This window comes from Canis aureus, chromosome 5 (assembly GCF_053574225.1).
Source record: "Canis aureus isolate CA01 chromosome 5, VMU_Caureus_v.1.0, whole genome shotgun sequence".
In the NCBI taxonomy this organism is placed as follows: Eukaryota; Metazoa; Chordata; class Mammalia; order Carnivora; family Canidae; genus Canis; species Canis aureus.
In genome coordinates this window covers 19,677,573-19,701,351 of record NC_135615.1, presented here as the reverse complement: position 1 = coordinate 19,701,351, position 23,779 = coordinate 19,677,573, and the positions used below count along the sequence as shown (strand labels likewise).

At 36.6% G+C, this 23,779-nt stretch overlaps 1 protein-coding gene across 3 annotated transcripts in view; it reads left to right on the top strand.

Annotated features, from left to right (window-relative positions):
* SLC39A12 (solute carrier family 39 member 12) overlaps nucleotides 1-23,779 on the top strand; it is a 73,417-nt gene that overhangs the window by 40,326 nt on the left and 9,312 nt on the right. For all 3 annotated transcript variants that reach the window (XM_077897039.1, XM_077897038.1, XM_077897037.1), the window contains 2 exons: nucleotides 2,813-2,971; nucleotides 4,572-4,759. In XM_077897039.1, coding sequence (XP_077753165.1) covers nucleotides 2,813-2,971; nucleotides 4,572-4,759 — 347 coding nt within the window. The remainder of the gene's footprint in view (nucleotides 1-2,812; nucleotides 2,972-4,571; nucleotides 4,760-23,779) is intronic.

The following is a 23,779-nucleotide window of genomic DNA, read 5'->3' as shown; positions in this document are numbered from 1 at the left end:
AAATCTTTAGTTCCAGGAGAGATTCTAGAATGCCTGGCACCTAGTAGGTCTGCAATGGACATTTCTTCACTATTGATTTTGAAAGCAAAGAAGAGGAAAGAAGGATACGCCCAGGCACGTTATGAGTGTGGTGGCAGATGCTAGGTCACGGAGTAACGATGGTCCTACTCAAGTATTTTGGAGGCCTCGTATCTTTCCACTTCAGATATCAAGCTTGGCATACAGAATGCACAGTGAACAAATCCAAATTTGATTACTCAACTGCCCTTTTCCAGGGACATATTGAATTAGGTTCAAATATTTGATTACTTGTTTCACATTACCTCATTGGTGGAACTCAGCTTGTGTTTCAAAAGACAGGATGTGAAAATCCTACCCACAGTCTGATTTAAATAAACAAATAGCAAAATGATACAAGGTCCAGCCCATGCTTCACCATGGAAAACCTCTGATAAGTTAGAAATGTGGAAATGAATCTGACTGCCAGGTACATAAGCAAAGATAAAATATTATTGATAATTCTGTAATAAGTACACTAGATTACCAGTGAATGCTGGTCTTATCTTCCACCGAATAATATTTAAATTATCTTAAACAATATGTACAGTGTGTTCCTTGAAGTTTACATGCAAATATGTATATTTGCCTTGTGGCTTGTTACATGTCCATGATATGACATTTAGAAACCCATAATTGGAGGTAATAAAATAAGGGATAACAAAAATAGGGGCGCCTGGGTGGCTCAGTTGGTTAAGCATCTGCCTTTGGCTCAGCTTATGATCTCAGGGTCCTGGGATAGACCCCCAAGTTGGGCTCCCTGCTCAGCAGAGAGTCTACTTCTCTCTCTCTCTCTGCCTCTCCCTTCCACTCGTGAACTCGCTCTCTCAGATAAATAAATAAAATCTTAAAAAAAAAAAAGGACAACAAAAATAGGTCACACTGTTAGCAGAGTATAAGTTGAGTAAAAATTTTCCACTTGAATATATGCTACAAATATCAAAAACTACGTAAAAGTACATGGAAATCACAATTTATTTGCATGCTGCAATGTTGCCAAATATATTACTTGAACTTGTTTTATTTTTGCAAAGAAGAGCTTTATTTCTGAAAGTTGGCAGCAAAGTGACCTGATAGGATGATGAGATTCTGAGAGCTTCCAGGCCATGTCAATAAGAAATCCCTGAATTCGATAATTTGATATTTATTCTGTGTTTCTATGATCATTGCTTGAAATTTTCTCATTTTAAATAAAGAGTAAAATGAAGTAGTAAACCACAAGAAGGATATAAGTTAGTTTTATAGTAATAGGTCTAAATAAGCCATGAATTTTAGAAGTGAAATGCTTGTATATATCAATAACTCTGTCTCCTGGCTGATAGTCTGGGCTATATCTGCCGTTTACTTCATTGAAGTTATTTGATGGTATGGGATATGAAATGAGTTGAACTGTATTCCCCAAATGAAATAGAAAGCCATATTATAAAACAGTGCCCCTATAGTCTTAGACCATGTAACAGAAACCAGGAGGTAACCTCTTTTTATTTTTTTTAGAAGATTTTATTTATTTATTCATGAGAGACACAGAGAGAGAGAGAAGCAGAGACACAGGCAGAGGGAGAAGCAGGCTCCATGCAGGGAGCCTGACGTGGGACTCGATCCTGGGTCTCCAGGATCATACCTTGGGCTGAAGACGGCACTAAACCGCTGAGCCACCCGGGCTGCCCACCTCTTTCTATTTTTACTGAGTATATAATTATTAGAATGTTGGGTTTAGTTCTAACAGCAACAACAGCTAGTGTTGACATCAGGCACACAGTGGATAGAAACTGAGTAATTAATGAAGTTTTAGACTATGGAAATTGATTTGAAAGGCTATTCTTATCAAATGGATACCTAAGTGGCTTATTGTCAGGATAAGTGTTATCCACGGAGTACTTTTTGAATGTATTAATTGTTCAATTGCACAAGGGGGTTATACTAATCTAAAATGTCAGGGTTTTTGAAAACAGAAATTCTGTCCATGAAAAGCTTGAACCCAATTATGATCAAAACTATGATATTAGTTATTACAGTGACTCTCTACTAATCAGATAATGTATATTAGGCAATGGAATCCCGTGAAAACAGCTTCTCTTTATTTTATTCAACATCCAGCTGGTCTAGTACTGAAAGTTATTTTTCAGAAAGACAAACTAATTGTTCCAAGGCTAATTTGGGGGCCAGCAGAGCTGATAGTGGTTCTGTGGAGGTCACAGCAGGAGAGTGATCAAGATACTTTGGGAGGGCCATGAGTGCCAACCAGAAAGGGGAACTCAATGAGCAGAAGATGGCAGGAATGTACTCCAGCAGACTCATGCCAGGGACAGTCTGACCCAGAGACAGTTTTGGAAAATAGCCTCCATTTTAATGACATTCTACAGGGAGGGTCCTAAATTATTTTAAAGTGCTTTACAAAAGATGCACATGGAAAGGTCATTGATGGTATTTTGGAAGGCTATAATGATGCTTCAATTTTTTTTTTTCTCCTGGGGTAGTTGAACAAAGTGACATAACAGTGAACACTGGTGCATAATTTATCTCATTACTAGTCAGATCTGTTGAAAAAACAATGACCGTACAGCCTGAAGTGTCAATTACCATTTTTGTGTCTCCAGTCTTGACTTATTTTAAAAGCCGAAACAAAGTGGGGTTGCTTAATTTGGTGCAATTTAAGAATGTCTAGGGTGGGTGGGAAAGTTGGTTGTGTGTGAAGGGTTCCGGGAAATGTCTAGAGCCCTGTTAATGCTTCTCACACCTTTATTTGGTTCTTTAGGCAACACCATTAGCTTGCTAGCAATAATGATACTGGTTGGGGACAGCCTGCATAATTTTGCTGATGGCCTCGTGATAGGAGCAGCCTTCTCATCTTCATCTGAGTCGGGAGCAACCACCACGCTTGCTATCTTGTGTCATGAAATTCCACATGAAATGGGTAAGTCGCGTAGGATCGTGGCTGTCCCTGCTTGTTGAGAAAGCCGTAGTGTTTTTCTAGCTATGGTCTGTGGACATCTTTTTCCAACACACAATTGAAGATGAATACTTTCCATTCATAATTTATTTAAATGATTAGAAGACAACTGGAAAAGTAAACTACTGTACCGTGGGACAAAATTCATTTAGACTCTTTATGATGTTTACCTAGGGTCAGAAGTCACTTGTTTTGGATTCTGGAGAGTTCTATATGGAAGAAAGTCATTGAGAGAAACCTCGTTTTAAAGAACTTTGGCAAGGACTTTAAGATCTGCATATTAAATGTGGGGAAAACATTAAGAGGGGAACTTTACCCATTATGTCAGCAAACAGGCCAATGAGATAAAATAACATTTAAATTAAAGCCAAACCATGGTTTCATCAACTTGATTTATATAAAATGTCTAAGGCCAAGCATAAAATTGAAATGACGGGCGTATGGTAGCAGATGCACAGAAGGCTCTTTTTCTGGATAATCTTAATAGCCCTGTAATTCAAATTCTGCCTCCTGGGAAACAGGAAGAGACAGACTAGGCATTTCTGAAACAGGCCCAGGAACAGCAGAGGCTGGCTCCAGGCACACACATGACCTAGAGAGGGGGCTCTTGTCAATCTTATTACCCCCACTTCCAGGTCTACGTTGACCTTTTGGGCCACCCCAACCTCTGGTGTTCAGTGTCTACTGCCCGAAATCCTGTCACCAACTCACCATCCACCCTTCCTAGAGCAATTTACCCAAGAACCTTCCTGAAACCATTAAAATGTAGCTGGTCCAGGTGCCGTATACAGTGGCCTTGCTTTTTAGACATCATAATAAAACCACAGAGGAGTGTGACAGTCTATGGCAGGCCAGCAGAGACATTTTTAAGACCTGTTCATAAGACCAACTTGCAATAGAACTAAGGAACTGAGTAGCAAGACTGTCTCTTTATTGAATTTCAGGCCTCCTCTATATCCCAAACTAAGAAATAGAGGCTCTCAGATCAAAAGATCATTCTTCTTTAGGAGGAAAGGTATATAGAGAATAAGATCATTTTTCTATAATCATCAAGGCAGTAAAACATTTTCTAAAGGAAAAAATTTGTTTTCCTAACCAACTTTGCCAATGATTTTAAAATCTCATATTAAGTAGTTGTCTGTTTCCCCACAGGAGTTCTTGCAGACATAGATAACAAAAGCCAATATAACGTGATTTCGCCTGGCCAGTTTCCAGGCAAAAAGGTTTTAAAACCCTGAAACAGCAAGTCCTTTATTCTGCATTTATCTAAGTTGCAAATGTCACAGAGTGCCAGGAAATAAAGAATATGTCATGGTTCTCCCGGCGTATGTTATGTTATCTTAAGGAAAAGTAAAAGGAAGACAACTCTTGAAATGTAACTTCCTAATTGTATAATAAGAATCCTAGAGAAATATCAGAAAATGTTTTATCAACTGGTCAGTAAACTTTGCTTATAAAATGGGCCCCAGTTGCTGAAATTTGAAACAACCTAGTAGCAGATTAATCCAGCAAAGTCATCATCAATTATATAATGATTATATTTTCTTTTTCCCTTAAATTTTAGGAGACTTTGCTGTACTCTTAAGCTCTGGAATTCCTATTAAGATTGCCATCCTTATGAATTTTCTAAGTGCTCTAACTGCCTTCATAGGACTATACGTTGGCCTCTCTGTATCCACTGATCCATGTGTTCAAAACTGGATCTTAACAGTTACTGCGGGGATGTTCTTATATTTATCCTTGGTGGAAATGGTAAGCTTTGTGGCTTTTCTATGTTGTTTTTCTAAACTCTGAAAATGTAAAACAGAGACAAAGCCATAAAATAGAAGGATAGATGAGAAGAATATATTTAATAATATAAAAGACTAAGGAAATATTCTGTGTAATCCAAGAAAGTAAGCTGTAGGCAGAAGAAACATAATTTGAGATACAGAAAATATTGACATCCTTTTAGTGAAATTAAGTGAAATGAATGAACCCTGTAGAACTGCCAAAGAGTGATCATCAGTTCATTCTGCTCCAGCTTTGCATCTCTACATAATGCTTATCCTTCTAGCTGAGGAAAGCTCTATAAAACAGCTACCTATATTATTTATGCATTGGAAAATAGTTCAACTAAAGTTGTCATTAAATTATTTAGCTGTTTGACTTAATTAACCAACTGTATTTTTAAAAATAATGATTTCAACTTTAAGTTTTACTTACCAAAGGGCTATCATGCTGGTGAAAAGAGAAAGATTATACAATCGAGTCTCTAACATTACAACATGTGTTTCCGAGAGTGGTCCTTGCGGACACTAATGGTAACTCTGTTATCACTTTTCATTCTCTCTAATCTCTTGAAGCTGGAAATTTTTACTTTTTTTTTTTTTTCGGCCTCTTAAATTCTGGAATCTGCAAAATAAACCAATCTTTTTTAAGGTCCCCTTCTATTAGACTTGGTACAACTTAGATGTGTTCATTTAAGTCCTAATATCCTTTCTTCTGTGTTGGAATCATGTACATGATACAGATGAATGAAAGAAATATTTAAGAGTGAAAATCAGTAGAAATCCAATCCAAATGGAAGGAAGATGTGTGGTTACATGAATCCTAGAGCAGAAAAGTAAAATACGCAATCTTGAAGGTAATATGTAGAACAGGACCCTTGTGATTGACTTGTGATAGGGCAAAATCTTGCTATTGTCCTGGAAGTAAGTAAAGAGAAATGTTTCATGAAGAAAAAAATCTGAAAGGCAGGAACCTGCCCTAAAACAACTAGATAACCGTGAATTCTGGAAGTAGAATTCAGTAAGAAGGCTCTTCAAGTAAACACAACCATTTTATTTTATTTTTTTAAATAAATTTTTATTTATTTATGATAGTCACAGAGAGAGAGAGAGAGAGAGAGAGAGGCAGAGACACAGGCAGAGGGAGAAGCAGGCTCCATGCACCGGGAGCCCGAGGTGGGATTTGATCCCGGGTCTCCAGGATCACGCCCTGGGCCAAAGGAAGGCGCCAAACCACTGCGCCACCCAGGGATCCCAACACAACCATTTTAAACCTCAGTTTAAATACTTCTTTTTGGTTGTTTTTCTTAATTCTCCTGAGATTCAGATAGAGGAGGCAAATGCCAAAAGGTACTTCTGTGTTTAGAAATGTTCTTACATATTATTTACGATACTCGGGGAGTTTCCTAATCTTGATGGTGAAGACAGTGCTAGTGGCGCAAGTTCAACCCACCTCTTCTGAGCCCCAATCCTCAAGCCAAGCAAGGTCAGTATGACAATCCTGTGAGCCTTCCACTTTGAGAAATCTGGATTGCTAGCCTTGCATGGTGGCTTCAAAAGAACTCTGTCGCTCATCATTGAATATTGCAAGCTACCTTTTGTTTAAAAACGTCTGTGTATCAGTCCTCAAATTCACTCATGAGTCTCCTGATTTTGTTTTCTGCTGCTAACTTCCTCTTTATGACTCAACTGGGGGCAGCTGCTGTATTCTTTTGAAGTTTATTCTGTTTTCGTTTGTTTGTTTGTTGTTTTTTTAAAGTCTGGATCTCTCTTCAACTATGATGGATGTATATTTATCTAGTTAATGCTTTTTCTTTGTTAGAGAGTCTGATCTCCTGAAACAGACCTGAGGACATTATCAGGAACCATTTTTCACGTAGAACCCTCAGCTAAATACATGATTTTCCCCCTCACTCTTTTCTCCCCTTGGTCTTGTAAGCGTAAGCAATCGCTTGTAAGAAATGTGGAAGATATCCTCTGAGATTCCAACTAGAATGAATCTTGACCTTGTTGCAAATTACTATTGGCCAAGGAAAAACTGGCAGCCTGGCAAGAAGACAGGAAAGAAAATACTCTGGAGTTTCCTGGGGCTACTTCCTATAATCCAGGTCGCCTGCTCTCACGGCCTTTTGAGTAACTTCTAAACAAATAGGACTCTCACAGAGCAGCAACTTTAACCGTTGCTGTGCTCTGGGGCTGTGCCAGAGAAAATAGTTTTTTGTCATTTAAAAGGAAGAAAACAAGGTTTCAAGACTGTAAAACAGCAAAGAAAATAAATGACAGTAACTAAAGAGTAAGGGGGGGGGGATACTCTCATACACTGGTTATTTCCTAAATGCTGGAAATTTACCAGGCACCTTCTAAGCAGGGCTAATGTGAAAAGACTAGCTACATTTTTGTCTTGCTTGTTTGTTTCAAAGAAATTGGGCGTGTTATTTCAAACTCCCAGAAGAAAAAGAACTAGGAGCAAAAAGGGGGCCATTAGCAGCGAAGTCAGCAAAGCAGAAAGTCTTCACCAGGGAAATCTGGCAGCCTAAATTCTCCGAAGGGGTATGGCCTTATCCAAGCACACTGACTCTCAGAGGCATTGAATGGTTTCTAAGGGAAGTTTGGAATGAATGCAGGCCTGGGTGGCCAGAGGCAATTCATTCTGTCGTAAAGATCAGTGTGCTAGCCTGGGTTTGCCCCAAGCAGAGGCTAAAACCTTTATTTTTACTTTTTAATTTTTTTTTTATTGGAGTTCAATTTGCCAACATATAGCATATCATGCAGTGCTCATCCCACCAAGTGCCCCCCCTCAGTGCCCATCACCCAGTCACCTCATCCCCCCGCCCAACTTCCCTTCCACCACCCCTTGTTCATTTCCCAGAGTTAAGAGTCTCTCATGTTCTGTCTCCCTCTCCGATATTTTCACTCATTTTCTCTCCTTTCCCCCTTTATTCCCTTTCACTATTTTTTATATTCCCCAAATGAGTGAGACCATATAGTGTTTGTCCTTCTCCGAAAGACTTATTTCACTCAGCATAATACCCTCCAGTTCCATCCACGTTGAAGCCAATGGTGAGTATTTGACGTTCCTAATGGCTGAGTAATATTCCATTGTATACATAGACCACATCTTCTTTATCCATTCATCTTTCGATGGACACCAAGGCTCCTTCCACAGTTTGGCTATTGTGGACATTGCTGCTATACACATTGGGTGCAGGTGTCCTGGCATTTCACTGCATCTGTATCTTTGGGGTAAATCCCCAGCAGTGCAATATGCTGGGTTGTAGGGTAGCTCTATTTTTAACTCTTTAAGGAACCTCCACACAGTTTTCCAGAGTGGCTGCACCAGGTCACATTTCCACCAACAGTGCAAGACCTTTAAAGGCAGATGTGAAGGTGATTCACCCGGGAGGTGATCCCAGGGGCAGGAATAAAGGGCAGGTAGAGTGGAGCAGAAAATGATAAGTCAATAAAATGATGCATTTTTGTTAAGTCGATCTCCGCTCTTGGGGATCTGCCAACAGGACCTTCTGAGGTGGCTCCAACTCCATCGTTCAAAGCCCAGGGCAAGAGAAAGAGGAATGCAGGGTGGGCTGAAGCAAAGTTCTGTGCAAAACTAATCAACACCCCCTCGGAAATAGTCTCTGGACCAGTGGCTGAGCATCAGAGATGAGAGGATATGAGGAGCCACCCTCAGGAGCAGTAGCCAGCCAAAAAGTCAGGAAAGACTTAATGCTTGATAGCTGGTGAATCAGGCTCCAAACCCTATTGGTCTGGAGGCAGTATTTGATATTCAACCATCTTTGTCCTCTGGCACTCAACTTTGATTCCCCTCATCACCTGAGGAGGTAATCTTGGCTGACCCAGAGTTCTCTCCTAGAAGGGCAGCCCAGGTCTTCCCTGCTTTGCCCTGGTTGGGCCATGCTTCCTGCCAGCCCCCTAACTTATGGTAGCCAGTGGCAATTACTCCCACCAGTTTGATAACATCTATCTCTGCTGGTTGATCTATTGGGAGGAGGGGCTCAACCCTACTCATGGGTTCAGGTTCAGTGGAAATGCTCCCTGGTGTGTTTTCAGAAACAAAGATCTGTGATCTGACAGTGCTAAACTTTACAGGAATAGGAAGCACAAATTTTATCAGTGGAAGAGCTAGCAATGATGGTGGACCATTGCTTCATGATTTCTTTTTCTGCTATTTCTCTGACTCCCTTCCTTCTATTCACTTTGCATTAATTTTCTGCTTATTTTCTGCTTTTGTGAAACAGAATGACATATCATTGATTTTAAATCTTATCTTCCTTTATTTTTCTTAAGATTGTATTTATTTATTCATGAGACACACACAGAGAGAAGAAGAGACACAGGTGGAGGGAATGGTAGGCTCCATGCAGGGAGCCCAATGTGGGACTCGATCCTGGGACTGTGGGATCACGCCCAGAGCCAAAGGCAGATGCTCAACTGCTGAGCCACTCAGGTGCCCCAAATCTTTTCTTCTTCTAAATTTAAAGCTGTAAGTTTAAAGCTTTTAAAGCTATGAATTTCCCATAAGCACTGTTTTGCTGAATCCCATGTATTTTAATATTCTGTGCTTCTAATACCAATAACTTTGAAACGTCTTTAAATGTCTCATGTAACTTTTTTCTTATAAAAGTATGGCACCTAATTGCTCAATATTTATAACTTTTAAGAGTAGCTTTTAGTTATTTAATTTAATTCCTTCACTGTTAGAGAAATACTCTATATTATTTTAGTCCTTTGAAATATTTTAAAGTATGTGAATTTTATGGCCCAGTGTATGGTCTATCCTGATAAATGCTCTCATCTCATTTGAAAAGTCCATGAGTTCAGCAGTTGTTGGACATAGAGTTCTGTGAATGTCATTTAAGTCAGACTGGTTGATGGCTTTATTCATATTTTCAAATTCCATACTGATTTTCTTTCTTCACTTGTTCTGTCAATTATGAGGGAGTGATGTTAAAGGACAGACCAATGTTTGTGGGCTTACCTATTTCTTTCTTGGTTTTATCAATTTTGTTTCATGCACGTGAAGCTCTGTTATTGCATGAATGCACATTCAGGGTTGTCATGTCTTCTTGATTGAATTGACACTTTTATCATGTGGAAAGATCCCTCTTTACCTCTAAGAAAACTCTTTATCTTGAAGTTTCCTTTGTCTGATGTTAATGTAGTCACATCTGCTTTTCTGCTTATTGTTTGCACAGGACATCTTTGCCATCCTTTCATCTTCCCCTGTCTGTAGAAAGTAAGTGGTAGGGTCTTGAGAGAGTATTTGAAGTTCTTATAGAACTGTAAGATAATAAACTTGTATTGTTTTAAGCCACTACCTTAGTGGTAATTTGTTAACATCAACCATAGAAAACTAACGTATCCCTACTACTACTCCTTAACTACCAACCCTGGTTTAGATGTGCTTGGGAACAGAGACAGCTATGTAGGACTGTCTCATTCTATTTGAGAACTGGAAGTTCCTTCTAAGAAAAGTCTCAGAACTAAAAAGTCCTATTCACCGTCTCTAAAGTTTACAAACTTTCTCAAATAGAAGGAAGAGACAAGCCCTGGAAGTACTATTTTTCAGCAGTTCGGGTAAGAGGCTTTATTTCTAATAAATAGGATTTATTATTTAAAAAATAAATTAACTCATTTGAAAGAACATAAGAGGCTATGGCATGGGAAGGTTTATTTTGGATCTGAAGCAAGTTTCAGACCTTTAGGCATTTTTCCTAAGGTTTTAGATCCTGCAAAACTGTTTCCATAACAACAAGTCCCTAGAAACCTCCAGGGACTATCACCACAGATGTAAGTAGAGACGTCCCCAGAATCGGCGACAATCAGAACTGGACAAGTGCCCAGGACTCAATACATGAATAGCACCCAAGCTGATAGTGGAGAGGCTGTAACTCTGAGAGGTAGGTAGCAGAGAAGGAAGTGCTGAGCTCACCAGTTCATGCCAAAACAAAATGAAACAAAATGCAGGTGCCCCCTCCATATACACCAAGGCCAACTAATTGAGAATAGACCTTATTTCCAGCCGCCTCCTCTACCAATCTCCCTAATTATGTAGTTCTCTGGATCTCTTTCCCTCCCATCTACACTTTGTTTGTTTGTTTATTTGTTTGTTTGAGGGAATGCTCCTTTAAAACTTCTCTTCCTCTTCCGGATTATTACTAATGTTCTGACTTCACTTACATAATGGGGGAGAAAACTGCAAAATTGAAGAGCAGTCTAGACTACCTTGTGGCTCTATCCTCTGGGAAGTATCTCCTTGGAGTAGTATCACAGCCAGACTTGTGTCTAGAGCATTCTCCAATTTCTAGATATTTTTTCTTGAGTGAAAGGCAGGGTAAAGAGTATTTTGAATCTGACCTCAAGATCCTCTGCTTTTAAAATAAGCCCAAACACACAAAAATAAGATCTATATATTAAACCCAGTCAATAAGTAGGAATTAAGTCAGAGGAAGAGCATCCATTGGCTTCTCTATGTTTATTTTAATTCAGCAAATCTAACTAATTCATGATAGTGGATTGGGTGAAAAGGACATAAATTGACTGACAAAACTGTCAACTTTCTAGCAAGGCATCTCATCTTTTCTTAATCACCTGACTACAAAATTAAACTAAAATAGAATCCTATACTTTTAGGATACTGATTCTTTCCCACTTCCCCATTATTCTTTATCTTCCAATTTATTGATTTTGCCGGAGTCTTGCTTTCTCAGAGAAACCTAGATATATCCAATGTAATTCAGTTAATAATCTACAATCACCAAGTTGGTTCTGGTAAGAGTCATTTCTCCCTCCAAAAAAACTATTAAGCTATCTTTTCTTTGAAGTTTGATAGTAGCAAGGTGTGATACCCTTTAAACAATATGCATCTATATAGAAAGCAGATATTTTATTTGGAAGATAAAAATTACTTGATATACATATTTGCTTTCAACACATATTGTACTGAAATCAATGAGTGCAACTGACATCATTTAAAATACTCTTTCTGTGGGGGGAAAATGACAAGCATTTAAAAACCGTTTCAGGCAGCAAAATTAATGTAATTTAACATTCACAATTATTTCTTCACAATAGCAAGAAGTATGAATCATACCAACAATTTTGAAAGATTTTTATTCTCTTTCTCTATAAATCTTTCAAGCTCTATGCTTAGATATTTTCTACTGAGAAAATGGTTAATAGACCCAATTTGATCAATGTTGAACCCTGTGATTTCAAAAAATTTGACCACCAGAAACAATTGTATTTTTCTGCTCCTTGCATTTTTTTCTCTTCTAACCAGGCTCTCAAACCATGTGCATGCATATACATCTTCCAAAGTAATCCATTTCTTAGGAAAATATTAAAGATGGCTAATGACTGTCTTTCCTGAGCTATGCAATTAAGAATTAGCCTAACTAAATCACTTCCCCTAAGAAAAAAAATGGAGACATGAACTGTTAAATCCAAGTTAAAAGAAAATAACATCCTTGTCTCTCTGAGTTGTATGTGACATTGTGGTCTTTGTCTTACAACTCAGTTTTCAAAACAGGAGATTTTATTTTCTGATGTAAATGGCTCCATAAATTCCCTTGGAAAGATAAGATCAGGAAATCAGAAGTCTACAGTATCCTGTACCTGAATATTTAAATAAAATATCTAATGCTGCATGTTAAAAAAATAACCTTATGATAAGCCTCCTCTTTGGTACCTTCACTTCGGTGATCCCAAGTACAGAAGCTTGTGATCCTTGCTTTCTTTCTTGCAAGAGAAAATTAAAACTGCTCTATTAAGTTGTTTTGTGAAAAGAGCTTCTAATTTAAAAAGACAAATTCGGGGATCCCTGGGTGGCTCAGCGGTTTAGCGCCTACCTTTGGCCCAGGCACAATCCTGGAGTCCTGGGATCGAGTCCCATGTCGGGCTCCAGGCATGGAGCCTGCTTTTCCTTCCTCCTGTGTCTCTGCCTCTCTCTCTCTCTCTCTCTCTCTCCATCATGAATAAATAAATAAATCTTTAAAAAAAATAAAATAATTAAAAAGACAAATTCAAAAAAGGACTTGCGTCAACGGGAACAAATCTCCCAATTTTAGGAGATGGTCAAGTAAACATAATGATCTTTGTTGAGAGTGTTACTATTAGTAATCAAATATGATGCTAAAATAGAACACACATTTTTTTGTCATATAGAATCTGTGAATTTTATTTCAAGACAGTATTATTATTCTGGCAACTGCTTTTACCCCCATGGAATTTCTAATTCCAGTACAATTAACATACAGTGTCCTGTCAGTTTCAGATGTACAATATAGTGATTCAACAATTCTATACATTACTTAGTGCTCATCTTGATAAGTCTACTTTTTAATCCCCTTCACCTGTTTCACCCATCCCTCCCCACTCATCTCCCCTTTGGTGACCATCAGTTTGTTCTCTCTGTTTAAGAGTCTGTTTTTTTGTTTGTCTCTCTTTTTTGTTGTTTATTGATTTTGTTTCTTAAATGCCGCATATGAGTGAAATCCTATTTGTCTCTAACTTATTTCTCTCAGCATTATACCCTCTAGGATCCATCCATGGTGTTGCAAATGACAAGATTTCATTCTTTTTTTATGGTTGAGTGATATTCCAGTGTGTGTGGTGTGTATGTTATGTGTGTGTATATATATGTTGTGTATATATATAACATATATATACATATATATGTTGTGTGTTTATATATATACACAACACACACACACATACTACATCTTCTTTATCCATTCATCTATTGATGAATGAGCTGCTTCCATAATTTGATGATTGTAAATAATGCTGCAATAAACATAGGGGTGTATATATCTTTTTGAATTAATGTTTTCACATTCTTTGGGTAAATACTCTGTAGTGGAATTACTGGATCATATGGTAATTCTATTTTTAATTTTTTGAGGACCTTTCATACTGATTTCCCGGGTGGCTGTACCAGTTTACTCCCACCAACAGTGCGCAACGGTTCCTTTTTCTTCACATCCTCACCAACACTTGTTGTTTCTTATGTTTGTGATTTTAGCCATTCTAGTGTGAGATGATACCTCACTGTGGTTTTGATTTACATTTCCCTGATGATGAGGTATCTGTTGGCCATCTGGATGTCTTCCTCAGAAAAATGTCTGTTCATGTATTCTGCCCATAAAATAGAACATACTTCTAACCTTCTCCTTTAAATTGCTGTCAAAAGAAATGACTAAGAAAACGAATTCAATAAAACAAAACAAAACAAAACAAAAAGGAAACATATAATAGACAAAAGGATAGATTAGGTTGAAACATCAAACTTTTATTGAATTTAAGTTTTTGGAAATTGTTAGAAGCAAGAATTGATAGAATGTTTTTCAGCAAATATTCTAAGGAAAATTTTCATTCTCCAGGATATTGCAGAAAGAGAAATCTAGTAGGACCTTCTTGAGATTTTGCAGCTGGTAAAACCTCATTCTATGGATAAGCAACCTTCCCTAACTAGTTACAGCCAGAGAAACAGCCAGGTTCCTTCAAGGAAAGGAGACATAGACTTCTCTCCATCATGTAATAGCTGACAATCACAAAGAAATTTGAAGTAGTCCACACTGCAAACTAAAAAAGGGGATTCTAATCCTCTATAATTGGATTATTTTACGGGTTAATTGTCTGAATCCATTTGGGCTCCTATAATAAAAAAACATAAAACATACACTGGGTGGTTTTTTTTTTTTTTTCTTTTTCTTTCTCCCCCGCCCCCCGGGTAGTTTAAACATTTATTCTCACAATTCTGGAGGCGGGGAAGTCTAAGATCCAGGTGCTGGCAGATTTGGTATCTGGTGAGGAACTTCTTCCTGATTTTCAGATAGATGGCTGTCCTGCTGTGTCCTCACACGGTAGAGCTTGGAGAGAAGCAAACTCAGGACTCTGATAAGGGTACTTATTCCATTCAGGAGGGCTTCATTCTCATGACCTCATCTAAAGCCACACCTCCTAATACCATCACACTGGGGCATAGGGTTTCAACATGCACATTTGAAGGGAAGGAAAACATTCAGTCCTTAATATCTATGCTCCAGGACTTTGAGATCTAAACATACCACATGATTCTCATTGCAAAGTGATGATAATGAATCCTTACCAGGCAGTGAATGACAACTCTTCTTATTAAATGCTACTTATTTTATTTTTTATTTATTTTTATTTTTTAAAGATTTTATTTATTTATTCATGACAGACACACAGAGAAAGAGAGGCAGAGACACAGGCAGAGGGAGAAGCAGGCTCCATGCAGGGAACCCAACGTGGGACTCAGTCCCGGGTCTCCAGGATCACACCCAGGGCTGAAGGTGGCGCTAAACCGCTGAGCCACTGGGGCTGCCCTAAATGCTTATTCTAATATTATAAGCTAAAGAGTTAATCAAAGCATTCCTTGTGTGTGTCTGCATGTGTGTATGTGTGTTTGCATGTATGTGGTGTTAATTTTGGTAAAATACATATAATGTGAAATTTACCATTTTAACCATTTGAGGTGTATAATTTAATGGCATTAAGTATATTCACATTGTTGTGCAATCATCACCACTATCCATTTATATAACTTCTTTCACCTTCCCAAACTGAAACTCCATACTCATTAAATACTAACTCCCTATTCTCCTTGCCCTTACTCTCTGGCAACCACCTTTTTACTTTGTCTCTATGAATTTGGCTACTCAAGGGACCTCTTTTAGGTGGAATCATAGAGTTTTGGTCATTTTGTGACTAGTTTCTTTAGCTTAGCATAAAGTTTACAAGGTTCATTCATGTCAGCATGTGTCAGAATTTTTCCCTTTTAAATGCTGAATAATATTCCACTGTATGTGCACACACACATTTTGCTGATGCATTTATCCATCAATGGACATTGAGTTGCTGAATCATATAGTAATTCTAATTTTAATTACTTGTTTTCCATAATGGCTGCATCATTTTACCCTCTCAGTGTCTCTGCATCATCACCAATACTTGTTATATTCTATCATTCTGAAAATAACAATCCTAATGGATGTCAAGTGGTATCTCGTCTTCGTTTGTATTTCCTGAATGAGAAGTGATGTTCCTCAGCATCTTTTCAGTGCTTATTGACCATTTGAATATTTTCTTTGGAAAAATGTGTTTTCAAGTCCTTTGATCATTTTGTTTCGATTTTTGTGTGAATGTGAGTTGTAGGAGTTCTTTACATACTCTGGATATTAACCTCTTATCAGATGTGTGATTTACAGATACTTCTTCCTTTCCATGTTGCCCTTTCACTCTGTTTATAATGTCCTTTGGTGTATAAAAGCTTTAGATGTTAGTAAAATCAAATTTAATCTATTTTTATAATGTTTTCTTCCCTGAGTTTTAAACAATGTACTTAAGAAATCATTGCCAAATCCAATGTTATAAAGATTTCTGCCTATGTTTTCTTCTAAAGGTTTTATAGTTTTAGATCTTACATTTAGGTCTTTGATCCATTTTGAGTGAACTTTTGTATATGGTATAACTAAGAGTCCAAATTCATTCTTTTGCATGTAGATATCCAATTTTCCCAATACCATAAGTTGAAAGGGCTGTTCTTTCCCTACCAAATTATCTTGGCACTCCTGCCAAAATCAATTGCCTGTGTTTGCAAATGTATTGCATTCCATTGGTCTATATGTCTGCCTTTATGCTAGGACCACATTCTTAATTATTGAAGTTTTGAAGTTAAATTTGAAATCAGAAAGTGTGAGACCTCCAACTTTGTCCATTTTCAAATTTGTTTTGGGTATTTGATGCCCTTGAGATCTTTAAAATAATTTTAAGATATATTTTTCTATTTCTGTAAAAATATCATTAAGAATTTGATAGGAATTGCATTAAATCTGTCAATCACCTTACCTAATATTGATATCTAAGCAATATTAAGCCTTTTAATCCATGAACATGGGATGTCTTTTCCTTTATTTGTACCTTCTTGGTTAAATTTATTCCTTAGTATTTTATTCTTTTGATGCTATTGCAGATGGAATAGTTTTCTTAATATCCTTCCTTTTCAAAATGTTCATTATTCGTGTATAGAAACACAGCAGATTTTTGTGATGATTTTGTATCTGAATTTTAAATTGCATTTTAACATCTCAGAAGTAAAAAAAGGTATTAGCACTGGGTAACAAATTATTATTAGAAGGACATGTTTAATAAGCAGTATATTTTAATGTAATGTTACAGTGAATACAATTGTTTAAATTAAAGACATTTACAAGTCAAAAGAAGTCCATCATTAACCACATGAGCTCATTTCTCTTGTTTTTTTTTTAATCACCAGAAAAGAAATCTGTGTTTATTCATATTGTTTCTCTTTTCCTTCAATTTTAAGTTACATGAATAGATAAACATGCATTGATGAGAATAAATAAATAAATATTTTTTCTTAAAGTTACAAGGGACAATGTTTTCTTAAATTCTTAATGAAGACCGTATGACAAATTTGATCCTTGTGTGATTTTTCATTTACTAAAGTAACTTCCTTGTTAAATCTATGAGGTCTGTGACAGTGAATGCCAGATACAATCTTGTTTACTTATCAACACTAACATCAGTTGTTTACACTTCAGTTCATCTGAAGTTTATTGAATGCATAAGATGATCACTGCTATGAAGAAACAGCCTATGTATGGCTTTATGTTGTCAACAGTCTCAAAGAAAAGCAATAAGGTCATGTGATTGTTTCTGCGGTTGAATACTTACTAAAATGAGTAAGTTGGTCAGCTAACAGATGAAAGACGAAAGACAAACACAAATCAGTCCACCTATTTTTATTGGATATATAAAGGCCAACAGTCTAATTTCTCCATTTTTCAGCAAGTTGTGATTTCATGGATGACTTCTTCAGAAAATTTTCTTGGAGACAGTGTATGTATAAAGAATCATATAGACTGAGTGTTAGGCTTTGCAAACAGTGGGTGAAATTTGGGTGTTGTTAAGAACTATAATAAACCTATCTACCTATTCAATGGACAAACTCCTACATGTCTCTCTGTAATCATTTTTTAGATAATATGTTATTAATGAATAATTATCAAATGACCCTTCAGAAAAGCAAAAGAAAAATTAATTGATTGCCTTATTAACATTGTTGTAAATATGTGGATGAGTGAATATTCAAAAGCTAATTTTTTTCTCATGCGTTGGACAATATACAAATGTTCCAGTGCTTCTTTGTAGCAATGATGATCATTTGGGAAAAAAAAAAATCTAGATATATTAGTAGCTTAAGACTGTGGAAAATATTTGGAAAAAAAAATCCTTCTGTTCTGAGTCTAAATAGAAGACTTTGAAATGGCACTATCTAGTTTGACCTAAGCCAGTAAACAATCCAGTAACTCAAAATATGCTTTAGTTTTTTCTTTTCCTTTTTTTACTATTTTTAGAATAATAGGAATGTGTGGGTGGAACAGAAGAAATACAACATGATACATAACCATTATAATTCTTCTCCCAGTAGGCCTATACCTCCAGCTAAGAGTGTTTCTTTAATTTATGTAATGACTGGGGAGCCTGGGTGGCTCAGTTGGTTAAGCTTCTAACTTGGGCTCAGATCATGATCTCAGGGTCCTGCGATTGAGCCCTGCTTTGGGCTCCCTGCTCAGTGAGGAAGCTGCTTCTCCCTCTGCCCCTCCCCAGACTTGTGCTCTCTCTTGTTTTCTCTCTCAAATAAATAAAACCTTTTTAAAAATTTATCTAGTGACTTAGATAATCAGCCTTTCTTTTTTTTATTTATTTCTTTTTTTTTTTTTTTTGTCTGTACCATCAGCAGTAGTGGCCACTGCCCATGTGTGGCTGTCTCATCAAACACTTGAAATGTGGTTACTGTAACTGGGATATGGATTTTTTTTTAATTTAGAAAAACCTATTTTTTAGAGGAGTTTAAAGTTGAGTAGAAAATACAGAAAATTCCCAAGTGACATCTGACCTACACATGCATACCTTCACCCACTCTCAACATCCCACACCACAGAGGTACATTTGTTATCATTGATGAAACTATATTGACATATTATCACCTAAAGTCTGTAGTTTACATTTGGATTCCTGTGTGGTGTGGTGCATTCTATGGGTTTTGGCAAATGACACGTATCCACCCTGGTCATATATAGAATATTTCCCCTGCACTAAAAATCCTCTGTGTTCCGCCTCTTCATTCCTCCTTTTCCATTAACCCCTAGAAACCACTAATCTTTCTTTTTTTAAATCTCTGTAGTTTTGCCTTTTCCAGACTGAAATGTAGTTGGAATTGTACAATATGTACCTTTTGAAATTGGCTTCTTTCCCTTAGTAATATACTTTAAGATTCCTCCAGATTGTTTCATGGCTTGATAGCTCATTTCTTTTTTAGCACTAAATACCATTGTCTGGATGTACCACGGTGCGTTTATCCATTCTCCTACTGAAGAACATCTTGGCTGCTTCCAGGTTTTGGCAATTATGAATGAACCTGCTATAAATATTCATGTGCAGGTTTTTGTATGAACCTAAGTTTTCTGTATATTTAGGAAAATATCAAAGAAGTATAATCACTGGATAGTATGATAAGAATATGTCTAGTTTTTCTTTTAAGGTTTTTAATTTATTTATTCCTCAATCCAGGACCCTGTCAAAGGCAGACGCTCAACCACTGAGGTGTCCAGGTGTCCCAAGAATACATCTAGTTTTATAAAAGATTTCCAAATGTCTTCCAAAGTGATTGTACCATTTTGCATTCCCACCAGCAATAAGGGAGAATTCCCATTGCTCCAGATCAGCATTCAGTGTTGTCAATGTATAGATTTTGGCCATGCTAATAGTTGTGTAGTGATATCTCATTGCTGTTTTCACTTGAAATTTTCTGGTGACATATGATATTGAATACTTTTTAATATGCTTATTTGCCACCTGTTTAACTTCTTTGGGGAATGTCTATTCAGGTCTTTTAGCCATTTTTTTTAACTGGGTCATTTCTTATTTACGTGCTTCAAGAGTTCTTTGTATGTTTTGGATAACAGTCTTTTATCAGATGTGTCTTCTGCAAAATTTTCCTGGTCTCTGGCTTATCTTTCATTTTCTTGATAGTGTCTTGTGGGGAAGAAAATTTAATTTTTTAAAAAGTTTATTTATTTATTCATGTGAGATACAGAGGCAGAGAGAGAGAGAGAGAGAGAGGCAGAAACATAGTCAGAGAGAGAAGCAGGCTCATCTCAGGGAGCCTGATGTGGGACTCGATCCTGGATCCTGAGATCACGCACTAAGCCAAAGGCAGACACTCAACTGCTGAGCCACCCACGCATCCCAAGAAAATTTAATTTTAATGAAATTCAGCTCATCAGTTATGTCTTTCATGAATCATGTCTCTGGAATTGTATCCAAAAAGGCATCACTATACCCAAGATCATCTAGGTTTTCTCCTTTGTTGCCTTCTAGGAGTTTCATAGTTTTGTGTTTTCCATTTAGACCTATGATTCGTCTTGTCTTAATTTTTGTGAAGGATAAAAGTTCTGTGTATAGACTCATTAAAGGGTGTTTTTGTTGTTGTTGTTTGGTTGGTTGGTTGGTTTTGGGGTTTTTTGGATGGCTGATAGTTCCAACTCCATTTACTGAAAAGACAATATTTGTTCCATCTTATAATTTTTGCTCCTCTATCAAAGAACAGTTGACTATATTTAGGTGGTTCTACTTCTGGCCTCTTTATTCTGTTCCATTAAACTGTTTTTTTGTTCTTCCCCAGTTCCACATTGTTGTAATAGATTTATTTATTTTTTTAAAGATTTTATTTATTTATTTGAGAGAGAGAGAGAGAGAGGCAGAGACACAGGCAGAGGGAGAAGCAGGCTTCATGCAGGGAGCCGGACATGGGACTCGATCCCGGGTCTCCAGGATCACGCCCTGGCTAAAGGTGGCACTAAACTGCTGAGCCACCAGGGCTGCCCTTGTGATAGATTTATAATAAATCTTAAAGATTTATAGTATCAACTCTCCAACTTCATTCTGCTCCTTCAATATTATGGAGACCATTCTGGGTCTCTTGCCTCACCATATAAATTCCGGAATCAGTTTGTCAATATCCATGAAATAGCTTGCTGAGATTTTGAATGGGATTGTGTTGAATCTATAGAGAAACTGACATCTTGACAGTATTGTGTTTTCCTATCCATGGATATGGAATATCTCTAGATTTATTTTGTTCTTTTTCTTGATATCTTTTATTAGAATTTTATACTTTTCCTCAAAGATCTTGTACATATTTTTGAGATTTATACCTAAATATTTCATTTTTGGTGCTAATATAAATGGTACTGTGTTTTTCATTCAAATTCCACTTGTTAATTCCTCAGATGTAGGAATTGACTTTTGTATATTAATGTTGTATCTTGCAACCTTGCTGTAAGTACTTATTAGTTCTAGGAGGGTTTTTTTTATTTTCTGCATTTTATACATATAAAATCTTTTTTGCATTCTTTTTATTTCCTTTTATTCTCTTATTGCACTCCCTAAGACTTTGAGTTTGATGTTGAAAAGCAGTGGTGGGGGATCCCTGGGTGGCTCAGCGGTTTCCCGCATGCCTTTGGCCCAGGGCGCGATCCTGGAGTCCCGGGATCGAGTCCCGCGTCGGGCTCCCGGCATGGAGCCTGCTTCTCCCTCTCTTCTGCCTGTGTCTCTGCCTCTCTCTCTCTCTCTATGTCTATCATAAATAAATAAATATAAATTAAAAAAGAAAAGAAAGAAAGCAGTGGTGGGAGGGGACATCTTTGCCTTTACCTGATCTTAGTAAATTTTCTAGTTTCTCACCATTGGGCATGATGTTACCTGCAGGTTTTTTTGTTACAGATGTTCATTATGAATTTGAGAAAATTTCTCTCTATTCTTAGTTTGCTGGAAGATTTTATCATAAATGGGTGTTGAATTTTGCCAATGCTTTTTATGCATCTATGGATATTTTCTTTAGCCTGTTGGTTGATGTTGTAATGGAGATCATATTCATTGATTGTTAAATGTTGGACCAGCCTTGTAGAATTGGATAAATCCCACCTGATTGTGGTTTATAATTCTTTCTATATATTGCTGGATTCAATTTGCTGATATTTTGTTGAGAAGTTTTCTAGTTCTGTTCATAAGAGATATATTGCTTTATAGTTTTCTTGTAATGGCTTTAATTTCAGTTTAAGACATTGCTGGCCTCATAGAATGAGTTGGGAAGTATTCCCTCTGCTTCTATCTTCTTAAAAATTGTAGAGAATCAGTATGATTTCTTCCTTGAATGTTTGGTTGAATTCAATGGTGAATAACCTTTTGGAGGATTATTAATTCTTGAATCATTTTCTTAAATAGATAGAGGCATATTCATATTGCATTTTAAAAAATATTTTACTTATTTATTCATGAAAGACACACAGAGAGAGGCAGAGAGAGAGAAGCAAGCTCCATGCAGGAAGCCCAATGTAGGACTCAGTCCTGGGTCTCCAGGATCACACCCTGGGCCAAAGGCAGGCACTAAACTGCTGAGCCACCCAGGGATCCCCACATTGCATATTTCTTCTTGTGTGACTTAGGCAGTTTTTAAAAGAATTGGTGGGTTTCATCTAGATTATCAAATTTGTGGATAGAGAGTTATTCATAGCATTCCTTTATTATGTTTTTGTTGTCTTTGGTATTTGTAATGATATCATTTTCATTTCTGATATTAGTAATTTGTGTTTTCTGTCCTTTTCTTAGCCTGGATAGAGGCTTATTGATTTTATTGATCTTTTCATAGAATCAATGTTTGGTTTGGTTGATTTTCTTTATTGATTTCCTGTTTTCAGTCTGATTGGTGTCTGCTCTAATGTTTATTATTTATTTTCTTCTCCTTACCTTGGATTTAATTTGTTGTTCCTCTAGTTTCCTAAGTTGGAAATTTAGATGATTGATTTTAGATCTTTCTTCTTTTCTAATACATGCATGCAATGTTGTAGTTTCCCTTTACTCACTGCTTTCACTGAGGCCACAAATTCTGATAATTTTTATTTTTATTTTCTTTTAGTTCAAATACTTTAAAATTTTTCTTAAGATTCCTTCATTGATCTTTGTATAATTTAAAATTGTGTTGTTTAATCTCCATGTATTTGGAGATTATTCAGCTACCTTCCTGTCATTGATTTCTAGTTTAATTCCATTATTATCTTAAAGTAGACATTGTATGATTCCTAATTTTCTAAATTTATTAAGGTGCATTTTATGGCAAAGAATGTGGTCTATGTTGGTGAATATTCCATGTGAGCTTGCAAAGAATGTATATTCTCCTGTTATTGAATGAAGTAGTTTACAGATGTCAATTATATCTAGTTGATTGATGGTGCTCTTTGATTCAACTGTGATCTTAATGATTTTTTCCCAGCTGGATCTGTCCATTTATGGTAGAGAAGTGTTAAAGTCTCGAGTTAGAATAGTGGAAACATCTCTTTCTCTTTTCTGTTCTACCAATTTTTGCTTCACATATTTTAACACTCTGTTGTTAAGTGCACACACATTAAAGATTGTTATGTCTTCTTTGAGCATTGACTCTTTTATTTTCATCTAATGCCACCTTTTTACTTGATACCATTCCATGCTCTGAATTCTGTTCTGTTTGAAATTAATTATTGCTTTCTTTTGGTTAATGTCAGCATGATATATTTCCTTCTCTGTACTTTTAATCTATATGCATCCTTATGTTTAAAGTGGACTTGTAGACAGCATATATTTGGGTCTTATTTTTTTATCCTTTCTGAAAAATCCTTGCTTTTTTTCTGTGTATTTAGTCCATTGACATTTAGAGTAATTGTTATTATAATTAGATTAATATCTACCATATTTGTTACTGTTTTCTAATCGTTGCCGGTTGTTCTTTGTTGCTACTTTTGTCTTCCAAACTTTTTCTTCCGTGTGATTTTAATTGAGCATTTTATATAATTCCATTTTGACACATTTACTAGCTTATTAATTTTACTTTTTTTTAGTA